At 42.0% G+C, this 24,213-nt stretch overlaps 1 protein-coding gene across 1 annotated transcript in view; it reads left to right on the top strand.

Annotated features, from left to right (window-relative positions):
* LOC124777970 (putative inorganic phosphate cotransporter) overlaps positions 1–24,213 on the top strand; it is a 95,425-nt gene that overhangs the window by 24,863 nt on the left and 46,349 nt on the right. Inside the window, exons 3-6 of the mRNA XM_047253535.1 lie at positions 2,074–2,161; positions 2,585–2,808; positions 2,893–3,042; positions 16,218–16,350. Coding sequence (XP_047109491.1) covers positions 2,074–2,161; positions 2,585–2,808; positions 2,893–3,042; positions 16,218–16,350 — 595 coding nt within the window. The remainder of the gene's footprint in view (positions 1–2,073; positions 2,162–2,584; positions 2,809–2,892; positions 3,043–16,217; positions 16,351–24,213) is intronic.

Below are 24,213 nucleotides of genomic sequence, written 5' to 3'. Positions count from 1 at the left end.
TGCGCATCTCAGTGAATATTATTATCTTCATTTACCAACTCGTTAAAGCAATCCCAAAATGTGTCGTAAGTTTTGCGAGACATAGTTGATTCAGTCTTGTCTTCTCTACTTCTTTCAACTGGCATTCTTCGAAAAATTCCTATGAGATCTTCTTTCGAGCTCTTTTAGTTTCAACAATCCCCAAACAATCTGTGTCGAATCTTGGGTCTAAAAATTTGCAGTCAAGTAATTTGGATCTTCATTTAAGAAGCTGAAACGACTTTCTAATCCAGCTTCCAATAAGGCTTTCGTCTGTTGTAAGTCAGAGGTCCTTTCTGCTGTTTCTGCCTTATCTTAATACTTATTTAATATCACAACATGTAGTTTTACTTTGGATATGCAGGAGAGACGAGAACTTATTTTCGCAATTTCTTCAAGAACTTAAAAAGCTTAATTCACTTCTCCATCACACATTACTGATGAGACATAAAATTGCTAAGCGTATCATAAACAGTCCCATGCAGACGTAGCTGGTTTTTGTTTCCATAAGCGCTGTATCCTATAAAAGGTGGAATTCCGTCTCATGCTGATATCTTGCACCAAATGATGCTCTGATAAATTTAGCTCCTTCTGGATGTGGTTTTTTTTATTTTTTTATTTTTACCTAAGCGTAATGATTGAACTGCGTACGAGATGTATACCAGTAGCGATTATTCCTTCTACTACAGACTGGATCTTCAATGGCTCACTTATAATCCTCTGAAGCGAATGGGTGGAACATCTAGAAGAATTACACTCACTTTCTTGAACAACTTCCTTGGAAAATGTCCCTGCGATCTGCGACAGAATTAAGCCTCTTTGTGACGCAAGAGGAGACAGCCAAAGTTGCAACTAAGGCGGATGTTTATTTAGTCGGTGACCGGTTTTGGGACACGGCATTCTCAAACCAACCAATGTTTTCAAAGTAAAATGTTCGTCAAAGTAGCAGTAAGCAAAGTGAGTTCAGGTGCGTATGGTCGCAACTAACGTTCGTTAACCAACGGTAACTTTAGTTGGTATTGTAAGATTAGGTACACATCTTGGTCACTGCTATTTAAGAGGACATTTTGTTTGAAAAATCGTGGTTGGTTTGAGAACCGGTCACCGACTAAATAGACACCTATTTTAGTTGCTGCTCTGGTGTCTCTTTTTGCATCACAATCTAGAAATGAGTTGCTTCCCACTATACCCAGCACACTGGAATTATGTAACTTCTTTGTTGTATTTTCTCCATCATGACAACTTTGATAAGACTTGACAGCAAGAGCTCTGTGTTCCAGCCGAGTTGTAAAGTTTGTTCTAGGACTGTTGCAAGTCCGGTCCATTCTGTTACAGATAATGGCTCATTGTCTAGTGCAATCATATGGCCGGTCAGAGTGGCCGAGCGATTCTAGGCGCTACAGTCTGGAACTTCGCGACCGCTACGATCGCAGATTCGAATCCTGCCTCGGGCATGGATGTGTGTGATGTCCTTAGGTTAGTTAGGTTTAAGTAGTTCTACGTTCTAGGTGACTGATGACCTCAAAAGTTAAGTCCCATAGTGCTTAGAGCCATTTGAACCATTTTTTTGCAGTCATATCTGCTATTAAATAATAAATATTTTTGCCTCTTACTTCGTGTACCTCCCAAAGCAATATGCTTTTCAAACGTTGTTTTTTTCTATGTTGAAGACGAATTTGAACTGTGGGATGGCTCAAGACGATGAAGCGCCGAGGGAGGCGGTAACTTTATTAACTGCTTGAAATTTATCGGGTTTTTTCGTTGTCAAACGCGTTTTCATAGCTGAAGTACTAATTAGAAAATAAAATATGTCATTAGGTTTAAGGTAGCTCCTGACCTCTGTGAGCTCGCTCACACTACTCATTACGACATGCTCCGCGGAAATGTTCAGCCGAATATCGGACCGATGAGTAGCCGGCCATTCAGCTATCAGGACGGCCGGACATCTGGTATCCAGCCAAACAACTATCCGTTTCATCTCTGGTAGTGGCAGTAGTGTTACGATGTTTTTTTTTCCTAAATTTTTGTTTACCATAAGTTTCCTTGCCATTTTAGGGTTTGGTATTCCCATCCACACATTCCTTGCTGGCAAAATGGATCCCACCCAAAGAAAATGCTGTTTTGGGAACTGCTGTTTACTCAGGTGACTTACGTTCAGTATAACATTCTAATTTGCTTGTAATGGTTTTATGTGCGTATAGTTGCAATGCAAGTGAATGATGTATGGATAGTTTTGAGAAACCTCTTATTAGTTCAGTGAAAAGTTTGAGAAACATTCCACTATTGTGCAGTTGCAGAATTATAGAGTTCTATTTTCTTCAATGTCTGAAGCACAGTACTCTTTAATCTCGAGAAGTGTGGTATGCTTTGCGAACATGATACTGTTGACAATCAAAACTGGTTGAAGATGATATAACTTTGCAACCAGTTGGTTACAACTGCATCATGATTTCAATAAATATTAATCTGTAATTCATTTAGTTATGGGAGTGGACTTCGAGAAACGATCAATTTTTCTCTTCAAAAATGAAGCAATAATGGCATTCTTTTCTCGACATTACTGTAGGCGATCAGCTGGGCACAGTAATAGCAATGATGACATCAGGAGCAATAGCTCAGAGCGCCGTTGGGTGGCCATTTATCTTCTACTTCTTTGGTGGACTTTCCATCATTTGTGGAGCGATCTTATTCTGGTTTGGAGAGAATACCCCATCTCAACACAAGCATATTTCTAGAGCAGAACTTACTTTTATTGAAGAATCTTGCAAGGATGTCTCACGTGAACAAGAGGTAAGATACAAGCTATTTATTATGAAATACATATTTTTGTTGTATATTTTATTACTGAGACGGTTTTATGTATGTGGTTTACAGAAATTTCCAACGCCGTGGGTATCGATTTTCACATCACTGCCCGTATTTTCTCTCGTAGTAGTCACTATGACTCAGAACTGGGGATTCTTCACGCTCCTGACAGAGACACCAACGTACTTAAGTAATGTTCTTGGATTTGACATTGAATCTGTAAGTAAAACGGCTTACATCATTAACTGTACTTTTGTGTAAGAAGTGTGACAGTAGTTGTTAGCCGAGAAAATAATTGTGGAGTGCTTTTCTCCACTGTTTGATCCATGCACATATCAGTATTCTGGCGTGCTTTCGACTTTGCTGGTAACTTTATAAATGAGTCTGGAAAAATTACAGATATTGTGTGGATTACCGAAACTGTTGCTGATAATCAAAGAACGAATCATCGTGAAACCAATCCGGCCCACCAACGTTTGTCAGCCCATATCACAGATCTTGAGCTTATATTCGTCTGACGATGCAGTGAAATAAACATGTCCTGGTTTTAAAAAAAAAACTGCACTCCGTTTTCAGAGAGAAAACCGGTGTAAGAAATTTCAAAAAATTATACTTTCTAATTCTAGGAACATCCATTTGTTTGTGAATGTAGCGCATTCCAGTCGAACAGCAGAATTTTCCAGTGTCGTATTCCAAGTGATACTAAAATGTATTACTGATCTACTGGATCCGCAAGCATATAGGAAGCTGAATAAGGACCCCACAAACAACGCTCTTAGAACTTCAATGCGGTTAACAAAAAAGTCTTCCATTGAAGAGAGTGTACAGAAAGATCTCTGCAATTCGGTTGCGCTACCACCGAGGCTTTATGTATTGCCCAAAATTCATAAAGAAAATGTGCCGTTAAGACCGATGCCTTTGGTTCGCCCACCTACTCGTTAGCCAAGTTTTTGACTACGCTGTTAAAACCACATGTGGGCCGTTCGGGCTCTTATATAAAGAATTCGACACATTTCATCAGCAGATTGAATGGCATAGTGGTCCAGTCGGAGGACATATTGGTCAGCTTCGATGTGGTGTCGGTGTTTACCATGGTTCCACTTAATGATGTATTGGAACAGCTGGATAGAATTTTTTCTGCCGATGTTTCAGAACTGTTAAAGTGTTGTTTGACGACCACATACTTCAAGTGGAATAAACAGTTTTATGAACAAAGGGATGCCGTGGCTATGGGAAGCCCCCTAAGTCCCGTAATTGGAAACTTCTTTATGGAGAAATTCGAAGAACAGGCCTTAGGCACTGCCAGCAAAAAAACAAATTATGGTTCCGATACGTGGATGACACGTTTGTGCTGTGGAGACATGGCAGGGAGGAACCAAGCCGGTTCCACGAACATCTGAATAGTATAAACTCTAGAATTCAGTTTACAATGCAGGAGGACGTAGACGGAAAATTACATTTCCTCGATTTGCTTGTTTTTAGAAACGAAAATGGTAGTTTGGGCCACTCAGTATACCGCATACTCACGCACACGGACCGTTATTTGCACCGGGATTCGAACCACCACCCACAACAGAAGCGGGGTGTTATCAAGACGTTAGCGGACAGAGCTAGAAACATTTGTGAACCTGAGTTGCTCGACGCTGAGACGGAACATCTCCACAATGCGCTAATTAAGAACGGATATTCGTCCGCCGAAATAAAACGTGCGTTGAGACAGCCTCACAGAAATCATAGTGACGTACAGGTTATTGCAAAATCTAAGGTTTTCCTGCCGTTTGTTAAAAATATACGGGAAGAATAGGGAGGAGCTTGACGAATCGGAATATTACCGTAATTTACAAGCCCACCAGGAAGATACAGGAATACCTTAAGCCTGCCAAGGACGCTCGCAAACCATTGGAAAAAGCTGTAGTGTATAGTATCCCATGCAAATGTGGAGATGTTTATGTGGGTACCAATAAAAGAACTGTTTAAAAACGTTTGGAGGAGCACAAGGGCAATTGTAGAAGAGGAGAAACGGAACGATCAGATGTTCCGGAGCATGCTTCCCAGCCAGGTAACCACCATATTCGTTTCGAGGAGACGCAAGTACTAGCGGCCACAAGGGAATATTACGAAAGGCTCTACAGGGAGGCAATCGAAATCGCCAGACACCCTAATAATTTCAGTCGAAAGGAGGAGGGCGTGAAATTAAACGGTATATGAATGCCGGTGTTGAAGAAGATGTGTACCACCCGTCCACTACTGGGTGATGGCAACGGCGATCGACGGCGACGGACAGCGGCCAATTGCACTGACGTTTTCAAAACACGTGACGTCGCGCCTAGGCGCAGGAGCGCGCCGACACGGAATTTAGCGGCAGTCAGTAGCGAGCCAGTGGGTGTGTTGGACCTTCCCTCGAGCTACAGACCCCCTTGAAGATGTCCTCCGCAGACGGAGACGAAACGTTGGGAATTCACGCAGAATTCATCAACCGATCACGGCATAACAGCCCGAATAATTATAATGGACATGTCATAAGCCAAGTACCGAGAGATGATGAATATGACGTACTTTTTCGTCACAATTGTATCAGCTGTGTTGACTGGCTCGAAAGGAGATGTAAGCTGAGCTGACAAAAGTCATCGGATAGCGATGTGCACGTACACTAATGCCGATAGTATCACGGACACAACGAATAAAAGGGCAATGCATTGGAGGAGCTATCATTTGTGCTCACATGATTCATGTGAAAAGGTCTCCGTCGTGATTATGGCCGCACGAAGGGATTGTTATTTGGAGCTAGACGCATGAAATATTCCATTTCGGAAATCGTTAAGGAATTTAATCTTCCGAGATCCGTATTACATCCCAGTGTTTACCTGTCACCACAGACAACGCAGTGGGGGCTTGCCTTCACTTAAGGACCGAGAGTAGCGGTGTTTGCGAAGATTTGTTAGTGCTAACAAACAAGCAGTTCTGCTTGAAATAACGGCAGATACCAATATGAGACGTACGACGATTTAGTCCGTTAGGACAGTGCGGCGAAATTAGGCGTTATGGGGTATGGGAGCAGACAACCGACGCGTGTGCCTTTGCTAACACCATGACGTCGCCTGCAGCGACTCTCCTGGACTGGCGGCCCTGTCGGATCCTTGACGACTGCAAAACAGTGGCCTAATCATATAAGTCTCGATTTCAGTTGGTCAGAAACTATGATAGGGTTCGAGTGCGGCGCAGACCCCATGAAGCCATGACTCAAGTTGTCCTCCAGCACCATGCAAGCTGGTGGTGGTTCCATAATGCTGAGGGCTGTGTTTACTTCGAATGGACTGGATGTTCTGGTCCAACTGAGACGATTATTCAGTGGAAACGGTTATGTTCGGCTACTTGGGGACCATTTGCAGCCGTTCAGGACTTCATTTTCGCAAAACCCGATGCCACGTCACTGGGCCACAATTATTCGCGATCGGTTTGAAGAACATTCTGGAAAATTTGAGCGAATGATTTGGACACCCATATCGCCTGAAATGAACCCCATCGAACATTTATGGGACGTAGTCGAGGGGTCAGTTCATGCAAATCCTGCACCGACAAGACTTTCGCATTTATGGACGGCTATAAAGGCAGCATGGCTCAATATTTGTGCCCAGGATTTCCAACGACTCATTAATTCCATGCGACGTCCAGTTTCTACACTAAGCCGGGAAAAAGGAGTCCTCCACTATATTAGGAGGCATATCAAGACTTCTGTCATCTCAGTGTAGTCTTCGTACACTTTCGTAAAACATTTTGTAGTAATAATTGACCCTCACGTCGACAGCTACCTCTACAGAAATAGTATATCAAAGGAAAAGGGAGCGTAAAGTATGTTTTAAGTTACTCTGGGCTAGCAAGTCAATATCTTGTACAGTCGGCAGAAAAATAAATTAAAAAAATGACAGAGGCCACTGCAGAAAAAACTGCAGAAAATTCGGACCATTTGGCAACAACAGCTGAGAAACTGGTTCACACAGAGAAAGTGAGCCATTGATTACGGAAATGTGAGATATTCTAAGCTCACTCTGTAGCTGCATAAGCCCAATGTGTAGGATTGTTTACTTAACTGACTGTAAGAGGGCGCTCCACAAAATCTACTGAATACGAATCAGATTACAGACGTGGCTGAATGTTTGAAAAACAACGTGAGCAACTGGGTGCCAACATATGTGTGGCACAGAGGGTTTTTATTCTAAAAAATGCATTTACAATGACTCACTACTTATCGTTCAGGCGTAACTGTTTAAGGGAGAGTACCGGTGAAATTTCAACCCAATCACAAAAAAGTCACAGGGGGCTGAAAATTTGTTCCATAACATAGCTTGGCATGCTGAATTAAATGGGTGAAGCCAATTTGGTAACTATATTAAAAAACTAGAAACCCGCCTCGACTGCGAAAAAGTACCTAGTGTTTACCTAGGTTTCGGCGTAGATAACTACACCTTCTTCACAACAATAAAACCCACAAGTGCCTAAGAAGACCTTTGTCAATGATTAAAAGAACACCATGGCTATACATTTATAAACGAAAAAAGGGGATACACAAACAGTACATATGTACAAAGTCTAAACCGTTACTTAACTTAATGGTGTAACCTCCACCTCACACCGCTTATGTTCGATGGGCCACGACCCGCCATACACTGCAGCTACAAATGGTCGCTCACTTACACGCTCGACGCACATGCGCAAGGCAAGGGAAGTTACTTGAATGCGCATATGTCTTGCGCATGTGCATAGGTAGCGGGTCGAGCGTGTAAGTGAGCGACCATTTGTAGCTGCATTGTATGGCGGGTCGTGGCCCATCGAACATAAGCCGGTGTGAGGTGGAGGTTACACCATTAAGTTAAGTAACGGTTTAGACTTTGTACATATGTACTGTTCGTGTTTCCCCTTTTTTCGTTTATAAATGTATAGCCATGGTGTTCTTTTAATAATTGACAAAGGTCTTCTTAGGGACTTGTGGGTTTTATTGTTGTGAAGAAGGTGTAGTTATCTACACCGAAACCTAAGTAAACACTAGGTACTTTTTCCGCAGTCGAGGCGGGTTTCTAGTTTTTTAATATATTAATCAACGACTGCTGACGCGCTGCAGTGTTGAAGGTTCTTCAATTTGGTAAACAAAAATTTGTCTCATACGTCTAGATTTTTGGGTTTTGGAAAAAAGTCATTGTTTTTCTCGAACTCATACATGGAGTTCTTGGTTTTCACTGAATGTATTCACAAAAAAACGTAAGGCAAAAATGTTTAAAGTTGACGAAGGAATAGCACATTTTTGTTTCGGCCACTTTTATTCTTTCCTAAGAAAATGAAGTTTCGTGACTTCTTTAACACTATATACATACAAAAAGTGTAGACAAATTACAAAAATTCAATTCTTATAATACGTGACGAGTATTACTGCGGCATTATACAATGTTTGGACCAGTACGAAAAAAAATAATAATAAATAAAATACAACGTGATACGTTTCAAAATTGTACTCTTTATTTTCAGTTTACTATTACATAACATGTGCACCGTATATGTGTAACTAATAGGCAGTTACATTAAAACATCTTTGATGTTTGGCAAAATCAGTTTCTCGACGAACTTCCTTGTATTTTTTCGAAATTTTCGTTTCAGCTTGCTGCAAAGCTACTTTGTTCTTTTTCGCTAATGCTTGTGCTGTTCGACAAGCATATTGGAGTCTTAATTTTTTCATTATTTCTGAAATAACTCTGAGAGTCAATATATTTATAAGCACTGATGGACGCTGCTACTTTAACTCTCTTTGCAGAAACATGCGTCTCTTTAGGACACCTGTTCCGTATAACGCTGTGTAAACTCTCATTAGCATTTTGTGATAGGCATCGAGCACATCGTGTTAGTAGTGATTCATCAGTCAAGCGAGTATAAACAGGCAGTTTATGTCTGGACAAAGGTGATTTATTGATGTTTTTATATTAGAAGCACGAGATCCAGGATCAATTTCTTTTGCTGATGCGGACGACTGATAAAAACATGATGATTCTCCTTTCGGGTGGGGAGAATGTCGAGAATTTTTGTCAGTAGAAGAGCAATGGTATATTGACGCATAAATTACACCATTCATATTCTGTAAATTATAAACTATTTCCCAGAAGGAATTAATAAAAAAGTTGCAACTATTGTAGCTGTAAGATGTAAATGATGTCGGAAAGTATGTTTGTATGTATCTTCATGTCACGTTTATTTCTATGTGTTGCTTTTTTGTAACATTCTGCAAGGTTTTTTTTTTTTGTAGTAGTGTCCTTTGGTTGTTCGTGACTCTTCCTACCCTACGAAACTTTTCTGCTGCTTTCTTCTTTCACAATTACTGTTATACCTGCATAGACCCCGCAAAAAGCACGAGTTGTAAATGTGTCCTATGCCAATTTTGGGAAATAAATACGAAAATAATATGGTCGTGAAATAGATATGTGTACACATCTATGTATATACAAAAGATTTTGTGTAGACACATTGACGCACAATACCTGTTTGCAACATGATTCACACATTCCTCCTTTTGTATTTCACAATTATCTCCTTAAATTTTCAGTGAAGCGACATGATTGAAACCTTTTGATCATGTGAAAGCATTTTGGTATATCGAAATCCATAACTTCCGGATCGTTTCCACATATTTTCAGCAATCGTTGGTTCCATTGCACCAGACGAGCCCGAATGATTCATGGAACACTAATTGGTGTGTCTTTCCGACCACAAACTAAATTCCGTGAGTCTTCATCTAATTGAGTTTCTGTAGCCACACAATTTTGACAAAACGGTGTTGCAATATCAAAGTCGACAATGCATCGTGTAATCAAATTTACAACGCTGCCAAACCAACATTTCGGAAACCTCTAGTTGGCAATGAACCATCGTAAATCACATATAAATATATTTTGTCATCGGAACTTTGCGATATTAAATCACTGTTGGCAATATTATCTTCACTAAGCTCACAATCGGAAACCATGTGCAAATTGTCCTCACAATCATTATCAATAACCTGATTATTGGAATCCAATTTTGCATTTTCCTCAAGATCATTATGAATAAACTCATTCTCAGAATCCAATTTTGAATTTTCGCCATAGTCACTTTCATTAAGCTCGCGATCACTATTCAGTTCTGACCTCTTATACTTATTTTTTACTATTACTGTAGTTCATCAAAAATGGCTTTCGTAGATTCATCAACAGCAGTTTCTATACGTCGCACATGTACTTGAGAAGTATCACAGGAGAAAAAGAGCATATTAATAATCATCGCGAAGTACAGAATGCTCGAATGTCCTTTTCCTGCATATATAAATGACAAGCATAGCTCTGCTTGTATTTTGTTTGAAACATCTTTTCAACGTATAGCTATGTGATTTGGGAGATTCATTTCCACCCAGTTCGCAATAGGAACATTTTAGAGTAATTCTACGCAATAATCCTCAGCGCGTTGGATCTAATTCAAAACTCAAGGTACTTTGATCGCAATCAGCGCATTTCGTTTTGGGTAATAATAATAATAGTAAAAAATTATGTATAATATACTCAGATTCATCCGTCTTTTCTTCAGTGCTTTTTTCATCGACAGTACTAGCAACATAGTGTTTGTCAACGTTGTTGCCAACAATACTGTCAAATTTCATTTGTCTACGAATGTTTTTCCCCCTGTGGTATATTGTTGTTGTTGTTGTTGTGGTCTTCAGTCATGAGACTGGTTTGATGCAGCTCTCCATGCTACTCTATCCTGTGCAAGCTTCTTCATCTCCCAGTATCTACTGCAACCTACATCCTTCTGAATCTAATTAGTGTATTCATCTCTTGGTCTCCCTCTACGATTTTTACCCTCCACGCTGCCCTCCAATACTAAATTGGTGATCCCTTGATGCCTCAGAACATGTCCTACCAACCGATTCCTTCTTCTAGTCAAGTTGTGCCACAAACGTTATTTCTCCCCAATCCTATTCAATACTTCCTCATTAGTTATGTGATATACCCATCTAATATTCAACATTCTTCTGTAGCACCACATTTCGAAAGCTTCTATTCTCTTCTTGTCTAAACTATTTATCGTCCATGTTTCACTTCCATACATGGCTACACTCCATACAAATACTTTCAGAAACGACTTCCTGACACTTAAATCTATACTCGATGTTAACAAATTTCTCTTCTTCAGAAATGCTTTCCTTGCCATTGCCAGTCTACATTTTATATCCTCTCTACTTCGACAATCATCAATTATTTTGCTCCCCAAATAACAAAACTCATTTACTACTTTAAGTGTCTCATTTTCTAATCTAATTCCCTCAGTATCACCCGACTTAATTAGACTACATTCCATTATACACGTTTTGCTTTTGTTGATGTTCATCTTATATCCTCCTTTCAAGATATTATCCATTCCGTTCAACTGCTCTTCCAAGTCCTTTTCTGTCTCTGACAGAATTAAAATGTCATCGGCGAATCTCAAAGTTTTTATTTCTTCTCCATGGATTTTAACACCTATTCCGAATTTTTCTTTTGTTTCCTTTACTGCTTGCTCAATATACAGATTGAATAACATCTCACTCCCTTTCCCAACCACTCCTTCCCTTTCGTACCACTCGATTCTTGTAACTGCCATCTGGTTTCTGTACAAATTGTAAATAGCTTTTCGCTCCCTGTATTTTACGCCTGCCCCCTTCAGAATTTGAAAGACAGTATTCCAGTCAACATTTCAAAAGCTTTCTCTAAGTCCACAAATGCTAGAAACGTAGGTTTGCCATTCCTTCATCTATCTATCTTCGAAGATAGGTCGTAGGGTCAGTATTGCCACACGTGTTCCAACATTTCTACGGAATCCAAACTGATCTTCCCCGAGGTCGGCTTCTACCAGATTTTCCATTCGTCTGTAAAGAATTCGAGTTAGTAATTTGCAGCCGTGGCTTATTAAACTGATAGTTCGGTAATTTTCACATCTGTCAACACCTGGTTTCTTTGGGATTGGAATTATTATATTCTTCTTGAAGTCTGAGGGTATTTCGCCTGTCTCATAAATCTTGCTCACCAGAGGGTAGAGTTTTGTCAGGACTGGCTCTCCTAAGGCTGTTAGTAGTTCTAATGGAATGTTGTCTACTCCTGGGGCCTTGTTTCGACTTAGGTCTTTCAGTGCTCTGTCAAACTCTTCACGCAGTATCATATCTCTCATTTGATCTTCATCTACATCCTCTTCCATTTCCACGATATTGTCCTCAAGTACATCGCCCTGGTATAGACCCTCTATATAGTCCTTCCACCTTTCTGCTTTCCCTTCTTTGATTAGGACTGGGTTTCCATCTGATCTCTTGATATTCATACAAGTGGTTCACTTTTCTCCAAACGTCTCTTTAAGTTTCCTGTAGGCAGTATCTATCTTACCCCTAGTGAGATAAGCCTCTACATCCCTACATTTGTCCTCTAACCATTTTACACTTCCTGTCGATCTCATTTTTGAGACGTTTGTATTCCTTTTTGCCTGCTTCATTTACTGCATTTTTATATTTTCTCCTTTCATCAATTAAATTCAATATTTCTTCTGTTACCCAAGGATTTCTACTAATCCTCGACTTTTTACCTAATTGATCCTCTGCTGCCTTCACTACTTCATCCCTCAAAGCTACCCATTCTTCTTCTACTGTATTTCTTTCCCCCATTCTTGTCAATTATTCCCTTATGCTCTCTCTGAAACTATGTACAACCTATGGTTCTTACAGTTTATCCAGGTTCCATCTCCTTAAATTACCACCTTTTTGTAGTTTGTAGTTTTTGTAGTGATATATTAAATTGATACTTTCACTAGTGTCCTGACTTTCTTTTTCTTCACTTTTCATATTTTTCCATGTCTTTTTCAGTATATCCCACTACGATTTCCCAAGTGTCTCTAACGTCGAGACATGTTTGATAGTATTAGTTACTGGTATTTCATCATAGTAAAGACTGTGCTAAAAAGCGATGAACTGGCGCTCTCGAACAGTCACTATCCAACGCGGAAAGCACATTGCCGTCACCGCTACATCGCAAAGGTAGGTCGTCGGACTTGTGTATATCTGCCCACGCAAAGTAAAAGTGGGTCTTTCCCGGCCACCAGGCGTATACTGACGTCAATCGCCCGGCTTCGTCGTCAATAGGATGCATATTTAGAAGAACACCACTCTGCTGAATGCATTGAAATAACAGATGTAAGTGTCTTCTGTGCTCATGTTCATTGTGAGAGAGAACCAGGATGACATTTATTTACGCAAAACAAAAATTTAGTCCTCCTAAAACCTCATCGTTATATAAAGCACTTCTATCTGCTCTGTATACAAATCCTGCGTTCAACCACTGTTGCATGAAGCTCAGGAGGCAGGTAGCGGGTACAGGCGGATACAGGCGGTCCAGTTATTGTCAGACTCTTCACTCAGGATTCGTTGCATACTTTGTCGCTTAGTTACTGACTGGCGCTTCATTTCTATGTCTCTAAAGTCTTGGTATCCTGCTCCGAGATGCGCTGCAATACTGCGTCTTGAACCACTTTAACCAATTAGTCATCCAAGTTGGCGAAGATTGGGTTCAATTTGTCTTCGTTGTTACATACACCACTTTGTTGGAAGATGCACGAACCATTCTGTCGGATGAGCTGTCCAGAAAGTCTGTAGCCGTACTGAAGCTGTTGTAGTTGGTGACGTTGCAGCTAGACTGCCCAGTAGAAATCGGTGAATGGTGATTATGTGGATGTTGTTTTTCTTCTTGTTTACAGGTAAGCTACTATGGTTGTGAGTGTTGCTTCTCCATTCTCGAGGCGGCGTGGTAGTTACGGAGTGCGGAAGAACTAATTTTTACAAAACATGGTCAGCCGGCCGTAGTGGAAGAGCAGTTCTAGGCGCTTAAATGTGGAACCGTGCGACCGCTACGGTCGCAGTTTCGAATCCCGCCTCGGGAATGGATGTATGTGCTGCACGTAGGGTAGTTAGGTTTAAGTAGTTCTACGTCTACGGGACTGATGACCTCAGATGTTAAGTCCCATAGTGCTCAGAGCCATTTGAGCAAAACAGGGTCACCACTGTAGTATTACTCACTTTTACTCTGCTCTAAGTGACAGATAAATAGCAACAAGTAAAGAACTTTATTGACACTTGCAGGACACATGAGAGATACATTGAATCACAAAAGTTTGTTCTTGCAACTCTCTATTACGGGTAACACACACTCTAAATCATTCTTGTCGACCTGTCGCACTGTCCATGTATACGTACAATTCGCCACACTTACACACGGGTCCTAAGCAGTTAACAGAGTGAGTGTCGGGTACCTCACATTTCCTAAATCAAGACCCATTTCCCCTCTCTCTCTGACATCACGCCCCAGACTGGATTTTCTCCTACTGTTGCCATGTGGTCCGAATTTTCTGCCATTCTGTCTACAGCTAACCCAATTTCTTATCTGTCGAGTGTATGTGTTTCTCAGCAACTTTGCGACTGTTTAGAAATTATTTATTAACTGGCGGATGAAGGGAAATAGTTCTTCTTGTGGAGCACCCGCAACCGTACAAGTCCATTTTGAAAAATGGAGAACTCGCAGAAGATGCCGGATTGAGCAAGTCATCTACGGTTTCTTCATTTTTCAAAAAAAAAAAAAAAAAAAGGGAAATAGGAAGTTACGTTTCAGAACAAGTCCATCAGATATAAAATTAACTACAGGTGAACTCATTCTGGTGGATTATGTAACACTTGTACGAGTTTTAGATCCCTAACTCTGGTAGTAATCATTTACGGTCTCTTAATAATTAGGATGTATACGTAACTTGACGTTGTTGCTTTGGGAAAAAGATGAAACTTTTATTTGGTGACTCGCCATTGGTAGACAACATTAGTGTTTGTGCTGGAATGTGCTACACGAACACATTCTCAACAAAGGGTAAACAGGGTAAACGTTTGATGGGCTTACAGTTATTATCGTCACAAGCCAAGCTCAACACATGCAACAAAATTGTTGTAAACGTGTAGTAGCTTTTGGACGCGCCTTAGTTTTTTAAAAGAGAAGTACTTCAATAATAATAATGCAGTTACGCTTGTTAACAGTACTTCACTTCCGTCTACCAATGGAACACTCTCACATGACAGCATAACATATTATTCACAGATCAAGATTGCATTCTTTCCATTGTGACAGTGTCTGAGGGTTCATACATTGATCACAAACCTTGGAGGCAAGTTCCGAGATAGAACAGGGCTTCCAGGGGCGGCATCCAGCTGAGACTAAATGACCAACGGATGGTAATTTTAGAACTTCTTTCAATATTTTCACGGATATAACCAGCAGATCAAGATGTCGAAGGTATGTAGATCCATGATAAACGCAGGATTAGTTACGAGAGATATAGACCAACTTACATTATGGATTTACCCAGTATCCAAGAGCCGTTCGGGGGCAAGACTAAACCATTGATGAGGACGAGTACTATCTCATCCCAAATACGTGCAACAGAATTATATTACAGAGGTAACTTCTAAGCGCCCTCTATGGTAACTTGTCTAACATGGTGAGATAAATCTCCGTCACAATGAGTACAATATGTACGGACGTGAGAATTTCCTTAGATATAAGTTGAGAAACTGATGTAACCTTCGCTCGGAAGTGAATAGTTCGGCCAACAGGGGTCACACGTGCATACTCATTGTACAGATGCGTCAGCAGTACTGTCCCTATGTGGTTCCCCTTGGCAACTGGTCAACGATGTTGCTACTGCTGGCTCTTGCCCCAACATACTCTAGTCGAGAGGGTCAAAAAGCAAGTAGAGTAATTATTCTTGAATAATTTCTGGGGCGGTGCTTGGAACTAGCGGTGGGTGCTATATATTTGGCTACGGTAGGCTCGTTCACGGTTGACGGATGAAATTTGCCTTTCACTGCGAGTTGTTTAGTCTCTAGACGGATGAACTAAGTACCACTGGTAATGAAAAAAATGAAAGGGTGTCCATGTAAACCAGGGCTTCATATACGCAAGACAGAGTTGATCCCCATCCATTTATTGAGATCGTTCAAGATGACTGAGTTGAATGTGCTATTGACATCTCTTTGAGGCTCCATAAACGTTAAACACGAACAATGGACTGCATTACTTTGTGCCTTGCGACAATTTTTCCGAGTTCTTCAACACTCATCAGTGTTGAAAATTTGGATTACCTGCTACAGTAATAATAATAATAATAAAGTATCTCTGTTCCTTCAGTGTGATATGTTACGTAAGTACACAGTTCCTTAAGGTTTTGTAACACGTCATCAACATGTTTTGACTTATGAGGTACTCTGTGAAATGCAAAAAGAATTTTTACATTCTGCAGCTGAAATTTTCTGATGTGTTTTCTCGCAGAACGGGTTACTTTCTGCACTGCCGTACGTCGCTAATATTGTCCTGAGTCTTGCTTCCAGCTGGATCGTCAACACCGTAGAGAAGAAGCAAATAGTCAGCACGGGGGCCTTAAGGAAGGTGATCAACTCCATTGGTAAGAAAGTATGTGCAGATAACTATGTTTTGGTTTTCGCACAAGAAGTCATTAAATTACAGGGAAGAAAGTCGAAAAGTTTATTTATTTATTTAACCCGCTCTGATTAGGGCCATCAGCCTCTGTCTTACATCTGAGCAGGGTTTCACATGTGCAGTGCCATTGTTTTACATCGTAGTTACCTAAGAAATAACAATTACAGTTACGCAAATAGTATGAAAATGTTCCAATGACTTAGATGTATGCAGCCTGGTGGTCGTCGAAAACCACCGATATTTCGACTGGAGCACACCCTGCCATTTTCAAGGCATAACTCCACCAAGCAAGCGATACGTAACGGAATCTACACACTTTTTGTCGGGTTATGAGTAATGCTTGTGCTTCGACATGTTGTGAAGGAAAGCACCTTGCTACTCTGTTGAGCTCTGTAGTAGGTCGGCGTGAGCATCACGTTAAGAACTCGATTGATTTCTTAAGCCGATTAGAGGAAGTGCGATTAAATGAATATGATATTATATTAAGTGTGGATGAGGTCTCTCTCTCTCTTCACTCGCATTCCTCTGTAAGATTCGCTACGGTTGATTGAGGCTAGCTTTGGTGCTGAAGTAACGAACCCATTTCGACATGTGTTGACTTCCATTCACTTTTTATTGAATGACCATAATTTGAGCCGACAGAGGAAGTTGTCTCCTATCATCGCCAATTTGTTTATGGAGGAACGTGCCTCGGAGTTGCAGCTTTGAAACCTGCGTGCTTTTTTTTCGGATATTAGATTGTACTTTCGTTGTTAGGCCTCATAACAGTGAGAATTTCAAAGACTTTTTAGCACACCTTAATCCTATCCGTCAGAATATTTATTTGGCGATGGAGGTGGAATAGAATGACTGCTTTCCCCCCTTTGATGTGTTTCTCAGGAGTAAGGCTGGTGGTCTAGCGGTTGTAGGCGCTTCAGTCCGGAACCACGCGGCTGCTACGGTCGCAGGTTCGAATCCTGCCTCGGGCATGGATGTGTGTGATGTCCTTAGGTTAGTTAGGTTTAAGTAGTTCTAAGTTGTAGGGGACTGATGACCTCAATAGTTAAGTCCCATAGTGCTCAGAGCCATCGGAACCATCAGTAAGGCTGATTGTACGTTAGTACATGCCCTAAATAGGAAGCGTACTAACACTGACTTGAATCTGCATGCTGATAGTGGGCACTATTCGGCTCTGGATGAAGGGGTTCAAATGGCTCTAAGCACTATGGGACTTAACATCTGAGGTCATCAGTCCCCTAGGCGTAGAGCTACTTAAACCTAATTAACCTACCGACATCACACACATCAATGCCCGAGGCAGGATTCGAACCTGCGACGGTAGCAGCAGCGCGGTTCCAGACTGAAGCGCCTAGAACCGCTCGGCCACAGCGGCCGGCGCATGAATGGATGCTCCGTCGCTAGGTTCACAGGGACCATGCCATCTCGGACCCCGAGAGTTTGTCAGCTTAGTTAGCCCATCTTGAGGTCGCCTTTTGTCAGAATTGTTTGAGTGAAAGATCAGACGAATGTTGCGCTATCGATCAACTGTTCACCGGGTGAGTGGTGATAATGCCGAGGTGGCACCGACGTCTACAGCCTTTTTGCCTTACGCAAGAGTAGTTCGAACTGGACTGGTCGTATTTTCGGAAATTATGATGTGAAATGTGTTATTGGACCACCATCTAAGACCAGAGTCCTTTTAGGTTCCGTAAAGAATGTTATTGGTTTGCGTAACGCTTGTGTCTACCGTATTCCTTGGAGTCGTGGGATGTCATGTATTGGTCAGAGTATCAGAACTATGGAGGACCGGTATACTGAACATAAGCGGCACACATGCTTACAACAGCCAAAAAAAAAAAAAAGAAAAAGGCTCTTGATGAATACTGTATGGCACCTTTCATCGTATGGAACAACATGGAGATTCTGGCACGCAGTTCCAGCTGTTGGGAAAGTGTTATTAAGGAAGTAGTCGAAATCAAATTAGCATGCAACCTTACAAATAGAGGTGGTAGTTTTTCTTTGAGTTCTGTTGTAACCCTGTGCTCTCCCTTGCCAAAACCCAGAGGGATTAAGTTAATGGTATCTCATACTTTGTTGATTAATTTCACTATCAATAACTTCTGACTTCGGTCATCTTTGGATTATGCAATGGCGCTAATGTTTACAGCATCTGCGTGTGTGTTATCTATATGGAGTTTCTCTACAGACCGACCTTTTAAATTCCCTTGCACAACTCTTATTTGCTGCAGTTTTGCCTTGAAAATGGTAGGGTGCGCTCCTGTCGAAATACCGGCGGTTGTCGACGACGTCACCCGGCTGCATTCCCCTAAGTTATTTGAACACTGTATGCGTCGAGGGAAATTCAGAAACATATGAAAATGATTTGTGTGTCTGCAGTGATAGAATGAGTAAAATGTGGTTCTACCAAACGCTTACGCTGATGATGTTATAAGGAAAGGTGTAAAAAATATATGAAATGGTAGCTAAGGAACATTCCAAAATACTTTAGTAATAGCAACACCAGAAAGCATTGCAAATAATGAAAATTTTTCCTGTTGTGTGTATGCAGTAGAGTAAAAAGAATACGTGATTCAATTTTGTAGGTGCTATTTAGGGTAGAAGGGTGCACAACTTAATACTCTGAAATGCCACAACAGCAACGTCTCCAACTCGGCTGGGCATCATGTCGAAGTGAACTACAATCAGTGGCTGGCTAGTGGTGGTGAGCCTGTCTCTCGCAAACCCACGTCCAGATGTCTTCAATGGGCAGGAGATGTGGAACTGTCCTTGGCTCGGGAAACAGTTGAATAAACTCTGCGGATCTGGCCCTAACATTTTTTTGGATTTTCCCTGCAATCAGGGGTTATCGCGAAGTGTACCCAGTGGTATTCAGACACCATCGCGTCAGATGCTAGACCTGTATGACAATGACGTGAGCAGTCTAGGAAGGTTAGTTCTCCTTAAAACTTCCTTAAACCGACACGTCCATCGTGATGCTGTGCACGGAAGTGAGGTTCTTTTTAAGACATGGCACCATCACTGCCAGCGCACATTCACTGCTGTCGAATCAAGGGAAACTACAACAATGTGACCTTGTTGTCAGTCTGTGGTGTTCCAAAGGTAGTCGCACTGTCAGTGAGGATATTCGCCAGGGGTGCCCTGCTACTTACTGGAGTGGCTTAAGCTGATGGCTGGGTTTTTGTCCCTGGTCTAGTGACTGACAAGGCGTGCTAGTGGGAAGGTGCTACGTCGCGCCAGCAATTGAGTCTGTAAGCGGCAGATAATGGGGCGTCCTCTCAGCGTGAGCCTTAGGGACTGGGTGAAGAAGGGTGCTCAGATGCTTGAATAAGCTCCCGCTGGACAAGGCTGGCATCAACCTTTCATCATCTATGCAGTCTCCCCTGGAACCTGGATTTATTGTACCACCAGGTGACTGACTTCAGATCTTCAGCATGGTTGTGCCTGGGGAGGTGTAGCTGGGTGAGGATCAGAGGACATGGTCAGGTGCACTCCCTGAGGTTATGGAAGATAATGGTTTTTAGCCAATAAATCACTCCCCCGCACCACGAGGGCCCAGGGTAAGCTTCCAGGGTCATCGTTTGAGATATTAGGCCACATTACTCAATGTAGGAGTCATTAGTAATGAAATGCCATTGCACAGTGGCCAAATTGTCACCTCGTCAACTTGGTGGAGATTACCCTTAAAACTGTCTCTCAGCTACTCAATCGCCTGATTGCTAGAATAAAATGTTGTCCCAACAGAAATATCGGTGCAGTAGAGGCTCATGTCGAAGACTTCGGCGGTTACTCATCACACGCAGTGGGAACTTGAGTAGCGTGGTTGGTAAACACCATATGTGCAAGTGGTGAACGCTAGAATAGCTGTTGGAGGTGTCAGTTCATGAGGTGGCGAGAACCAGAATCCAAATCCTGGGCTTCTGCGGAATATTTGTAATTAATTTGCATTATACACATTTAATGGCTGTATAAAATATATTATCAATCTTTCAGGTACAGAATTTGTCTCTGGCAAGTGAGTCATGGGGTAACTGCTGGGGTAGTTGCCTGAGGTATTGGTCTACATGTGGTATGCTACACTCGTATCCAGGAAAAACAGAACACCTTCAACAAATCTAGATAGGATGTTGAAATTCACAGGGCATGTACATCAGTACATTCTGCAGAAATGATTCTCGTTTCTGTCACCTCGGTCAGCATGTGTCCTGTTGCCTAGTGGGGTTAGCATCCGCCGTGGGCTCTGATAACTTGTTCCATGCATCAAGGCAACGACGCCTATAAGGATTAGTTACAACCAAAGCTGTAGCCACCCATGCTATAGTCACTATGTTCCAAAGTTGATCTGTGGTGGTTCGCGTTTGGGTCACAGGACCGCACCTGTAATTTCACCATATCCCACAGATTTTCGCTTGAGCTGGCGGTCCAGGGTAAAGGCTGACATCCTGTGACACCAAGAAGGCGCGAGTTCGTGCAGCAGCACGCTGTAATACATTGTGTTACTGAAAAATGGCGTCTGGGATGTTGTGCAGAAAGGGTATGGCTATGGGCCGGAGGATGTCTTTCAAGTACGTCACACTGATCATAGTGTCCTGGAAATGCACTCGCTGCGATTTGTGGTTGTGCCAATAGCACCGAACACCGAATGGTCTTGAGTTGACGCTGCCTGTCTGCGGCGAACCAAAATGGGGCCAAGTAGAACCTGTTTTCGTCCAAAAACATTATCTCATGCCATTCCAGTCTTCAGTGACGTCGTTCCATACACCATCGTCGTCTAGCATGTTTCTGCACGTTCGTCAAAGGTAGGCGGAGAAATGGAGAAACGCACGTAACCCATGCCGTATTAAATGGCGACGGACTATCCCCCTGATAGTGTACGATGTGTTCCACTGTTGCACCAGAGCCGAGGAGGACGCAGATCTGTCCCACAATGCCATTCGCATGAGGTGTCGATCATCTCAGTGGTTGGTGTGGGTGATATGACCTGACCCATCTTACCGTGTTCTACAGCCTTCCGTGAATCATTCTGCACACATCCGGTCCACTGCCGAAACACTTCGTCCCACACGAGCAGCAACTTCCCAGATGGATGTACCACATTCTCTCACGTCAATAATGCATCCTCTTTCAAATTCACTGATTTGACGGTATGGATCCCGCAAACGTCTGCAGCGCATCTTGCACGTCTGTTCAAGATACATTGATCACTGACTTCGTTTTACAGCGGCAAAGAAAGCCGTAGGTACACTTTACCGATGGGTCCCGGTCGGGGCACACATTTCCATCTGTCCTCAATGAGGTATATAAACAACACCGGTCGGCAGCTGACGGTTTCAGTTAATTATCATTTATTCTAGAGAAGCTGCACGGTCATCAGTGGTATCTGTTCTTTCGAGAACAGTTACTATCCTCATATATATACTTAAAGGCTACCCAGCCATTGACCTTCTCCACCTACCTTTGACGAATGTGCAGAAACATGCGCACAGGTTGCCCTAAGTCTTATGGGAATCATCACCTTAGGGTGCGCGAGTAATGAGTGGACGGGCAAATACATATTAGGTACATTACGTATGTAGATTGTGGACAGTTGGGAATGTTGGTCTCAGAGGGTGAGTGCAAGGGATAAGTACCTGCAGTCGTGCTATTAATCTGTGTCCTCAGTTGCTCAGATGGATAGAGCATCTGCAATGTAAACAGGAGATCCAGGGTTGGAGTCCTGGTCGGGGCACAGATTTTCAGCTGTCACCATCGAGGTATATCAACAACACCTGTCGGCAGCTGAGGGTTTCGATTAATTATCATTTATTACCTATAGGTGGCGATGCGCCGCGATGTCGATGTTGACCCTGAACCCACGGGCCGACATTTTTCAAATGCTAGTCATTTTTGCAGAGCGTACTAGTGTACCGTACATGTCTTGTGAATATGTAAGTCATGCATCTAGGCGTTCAAGGTGTTCAGCTTTTTCTGAACGTGTGTGTAGTATCTGAGTTTTCCCTGAGAGATGCAATGAGCATCTTTGCAGTCTACATGGCAGTTACCATAAAACTGCCTGAAACTGCCCTATCACTGGTTTCCGGGTAACGAGCTTTCTCAGTCGATATGAGATGTGCAGTGAAGGATCTGAATCAAAATGTGCTTGGCGGATACTTGTCAAATGTGGTGGGACCAAACACTGATACGAGTAGTAATAGACTCAGTTCCAAGTCAGGCCCGTCCGTGACATCGCGCCATGACTAGAACCTGTGGTTAAGTTAGGCATAGCTGGGTAAAGATAGTGACGCTGAGGGTGCCTGCGCTCGACAGTGAGTGGGTCTGACCAACTGTGGATTCAGCTTTCCACAGGCTACAGATTCAATCACGTTGGGCACTGTACAGATACCGAAGCTGAGTGATCACCTACATGACGCCCCGTCATCATCGGCACTCGTGCATGTTGTTCTAAAAGCCTCTGCGTGGTAACACGCACTCCTCAATCCACAGTCTGAGCCCCAAGGAATGAGATTAGTTTTGCTGGGCCCTGACCTACCGGTCGTGGTGGAAATAGATAAGTGGAGTCCTTTCATACTGATACTATCAGAAGCAACAAATACGAGCAATCTACTGTATGGCAGTCAGCTGACTCATAGCTGACTTTTTGATGATGAAGTGCCATTCCCTAAGGGGATGCAGTTGAATGTCTGAAAGGATACTTGTCTTGCTTGCAAAACAAAGTATGAGTACCTGAAGTGTATGTATGTCCTTCAGGGCCAAGTGTACAAGGTGTCTGTCTTCACGGTCGCTGGTTGCGTGGGGTCGCTGAGATCCTGCATGACACTGAGCATGGTCCACCTGAATCCATCATTTCCATTTTTGCATGACAATCGCAGCGTCGCAACAACACGACAAGCAATATCGCAGAACGGTAATCCGACTGTATCCCAATTCCGACACGGGCCATGTTTTCGCAAACAGCCAACATGTAAATGGAGTTAGAAACCTGCTATGTAATCTTTCCTTATTTGTAGGGCGTAGATGATGTTATTCCCACCTACTTGACGCAGTTGCGCTGAAATGTTATCATTTGCACATTCAAGTATGCAGTATGCTTCCTGTTCTTTTTATATATGACGTGCGCCTTCTCTATGATGCTGCAATTGTAATGGCCAGTGGGGCATACGCAGATCAGTGTGTAAGAGCGTTGCACTGGGAGGATACTTTAAAAAAGGATAACGCGATGTTTTCTATTCGGTACTTCAGTCCGTGGCGGGTTTTAGAATCACATAAAGGAATGGATGCTATGAACCGCCGTAAGCAGTTTTTGCCATTTTGAGCAATTTCTGTTGTTGTTGGATATGAGGTTGTCTTTTGCATAGCTTTTGTAAATATTTCTTACTATAGTCATTCAAGTACTGTACAATATATTTAAGCTCTGTGGAATATATTGTTAATGCTTCAGTTACAGAATTTTATTGTGAGTAAAATGATGTATTTTTTAGAGTTATTAATGTAATATATTGACTGTTAAGCCATACTTCGTCGATCATGTAGCATCTTGCACCTTGAAACAAATGCTGTTTCACCATGGAATATGCAGTACTTGCAAATTAACTGAACTTTCTTAATATCTTAAAAATTTTATCTTTCTTGAAAATGGAAACTGGTTATGGTTTCCAACAGCTTCTAATTCAAATTGTACTTACTTTTAACTTTTATCTCGTATCTGGTAATAATCTAGCTTAATTTGATTTCATTGATTGATTATTGGTAAGTAGTGGAGCAACAATGCAACAGATAGAGTATTAAATGGAGTACTGATAAGATTTTGTAGTCTGCAGTGCTTTTAAAATTC

Source organism: Schistocerca piceifrons, chromosome 1, assembly GCF_021461385.2.
Source record: "Schistocerca piceifrons isolate TAMUIC-IGC-003096 chromosome 1, iqSchPice1.1, whole genome shotgun sequence".
Classification (NCBI taxonomy): domain Eukaryota; kingdom Metazoa; phylum Arthropoda; class Insecta; order Orthoptera; family Acrididae; genus Schistocerca; species Schistocerca piceifrons.
The sequence above is the reverse complement of the archived record's forward strand: the minus strand, read 5'-3'. Positions and strand labels throughout refer to the sequence as shown.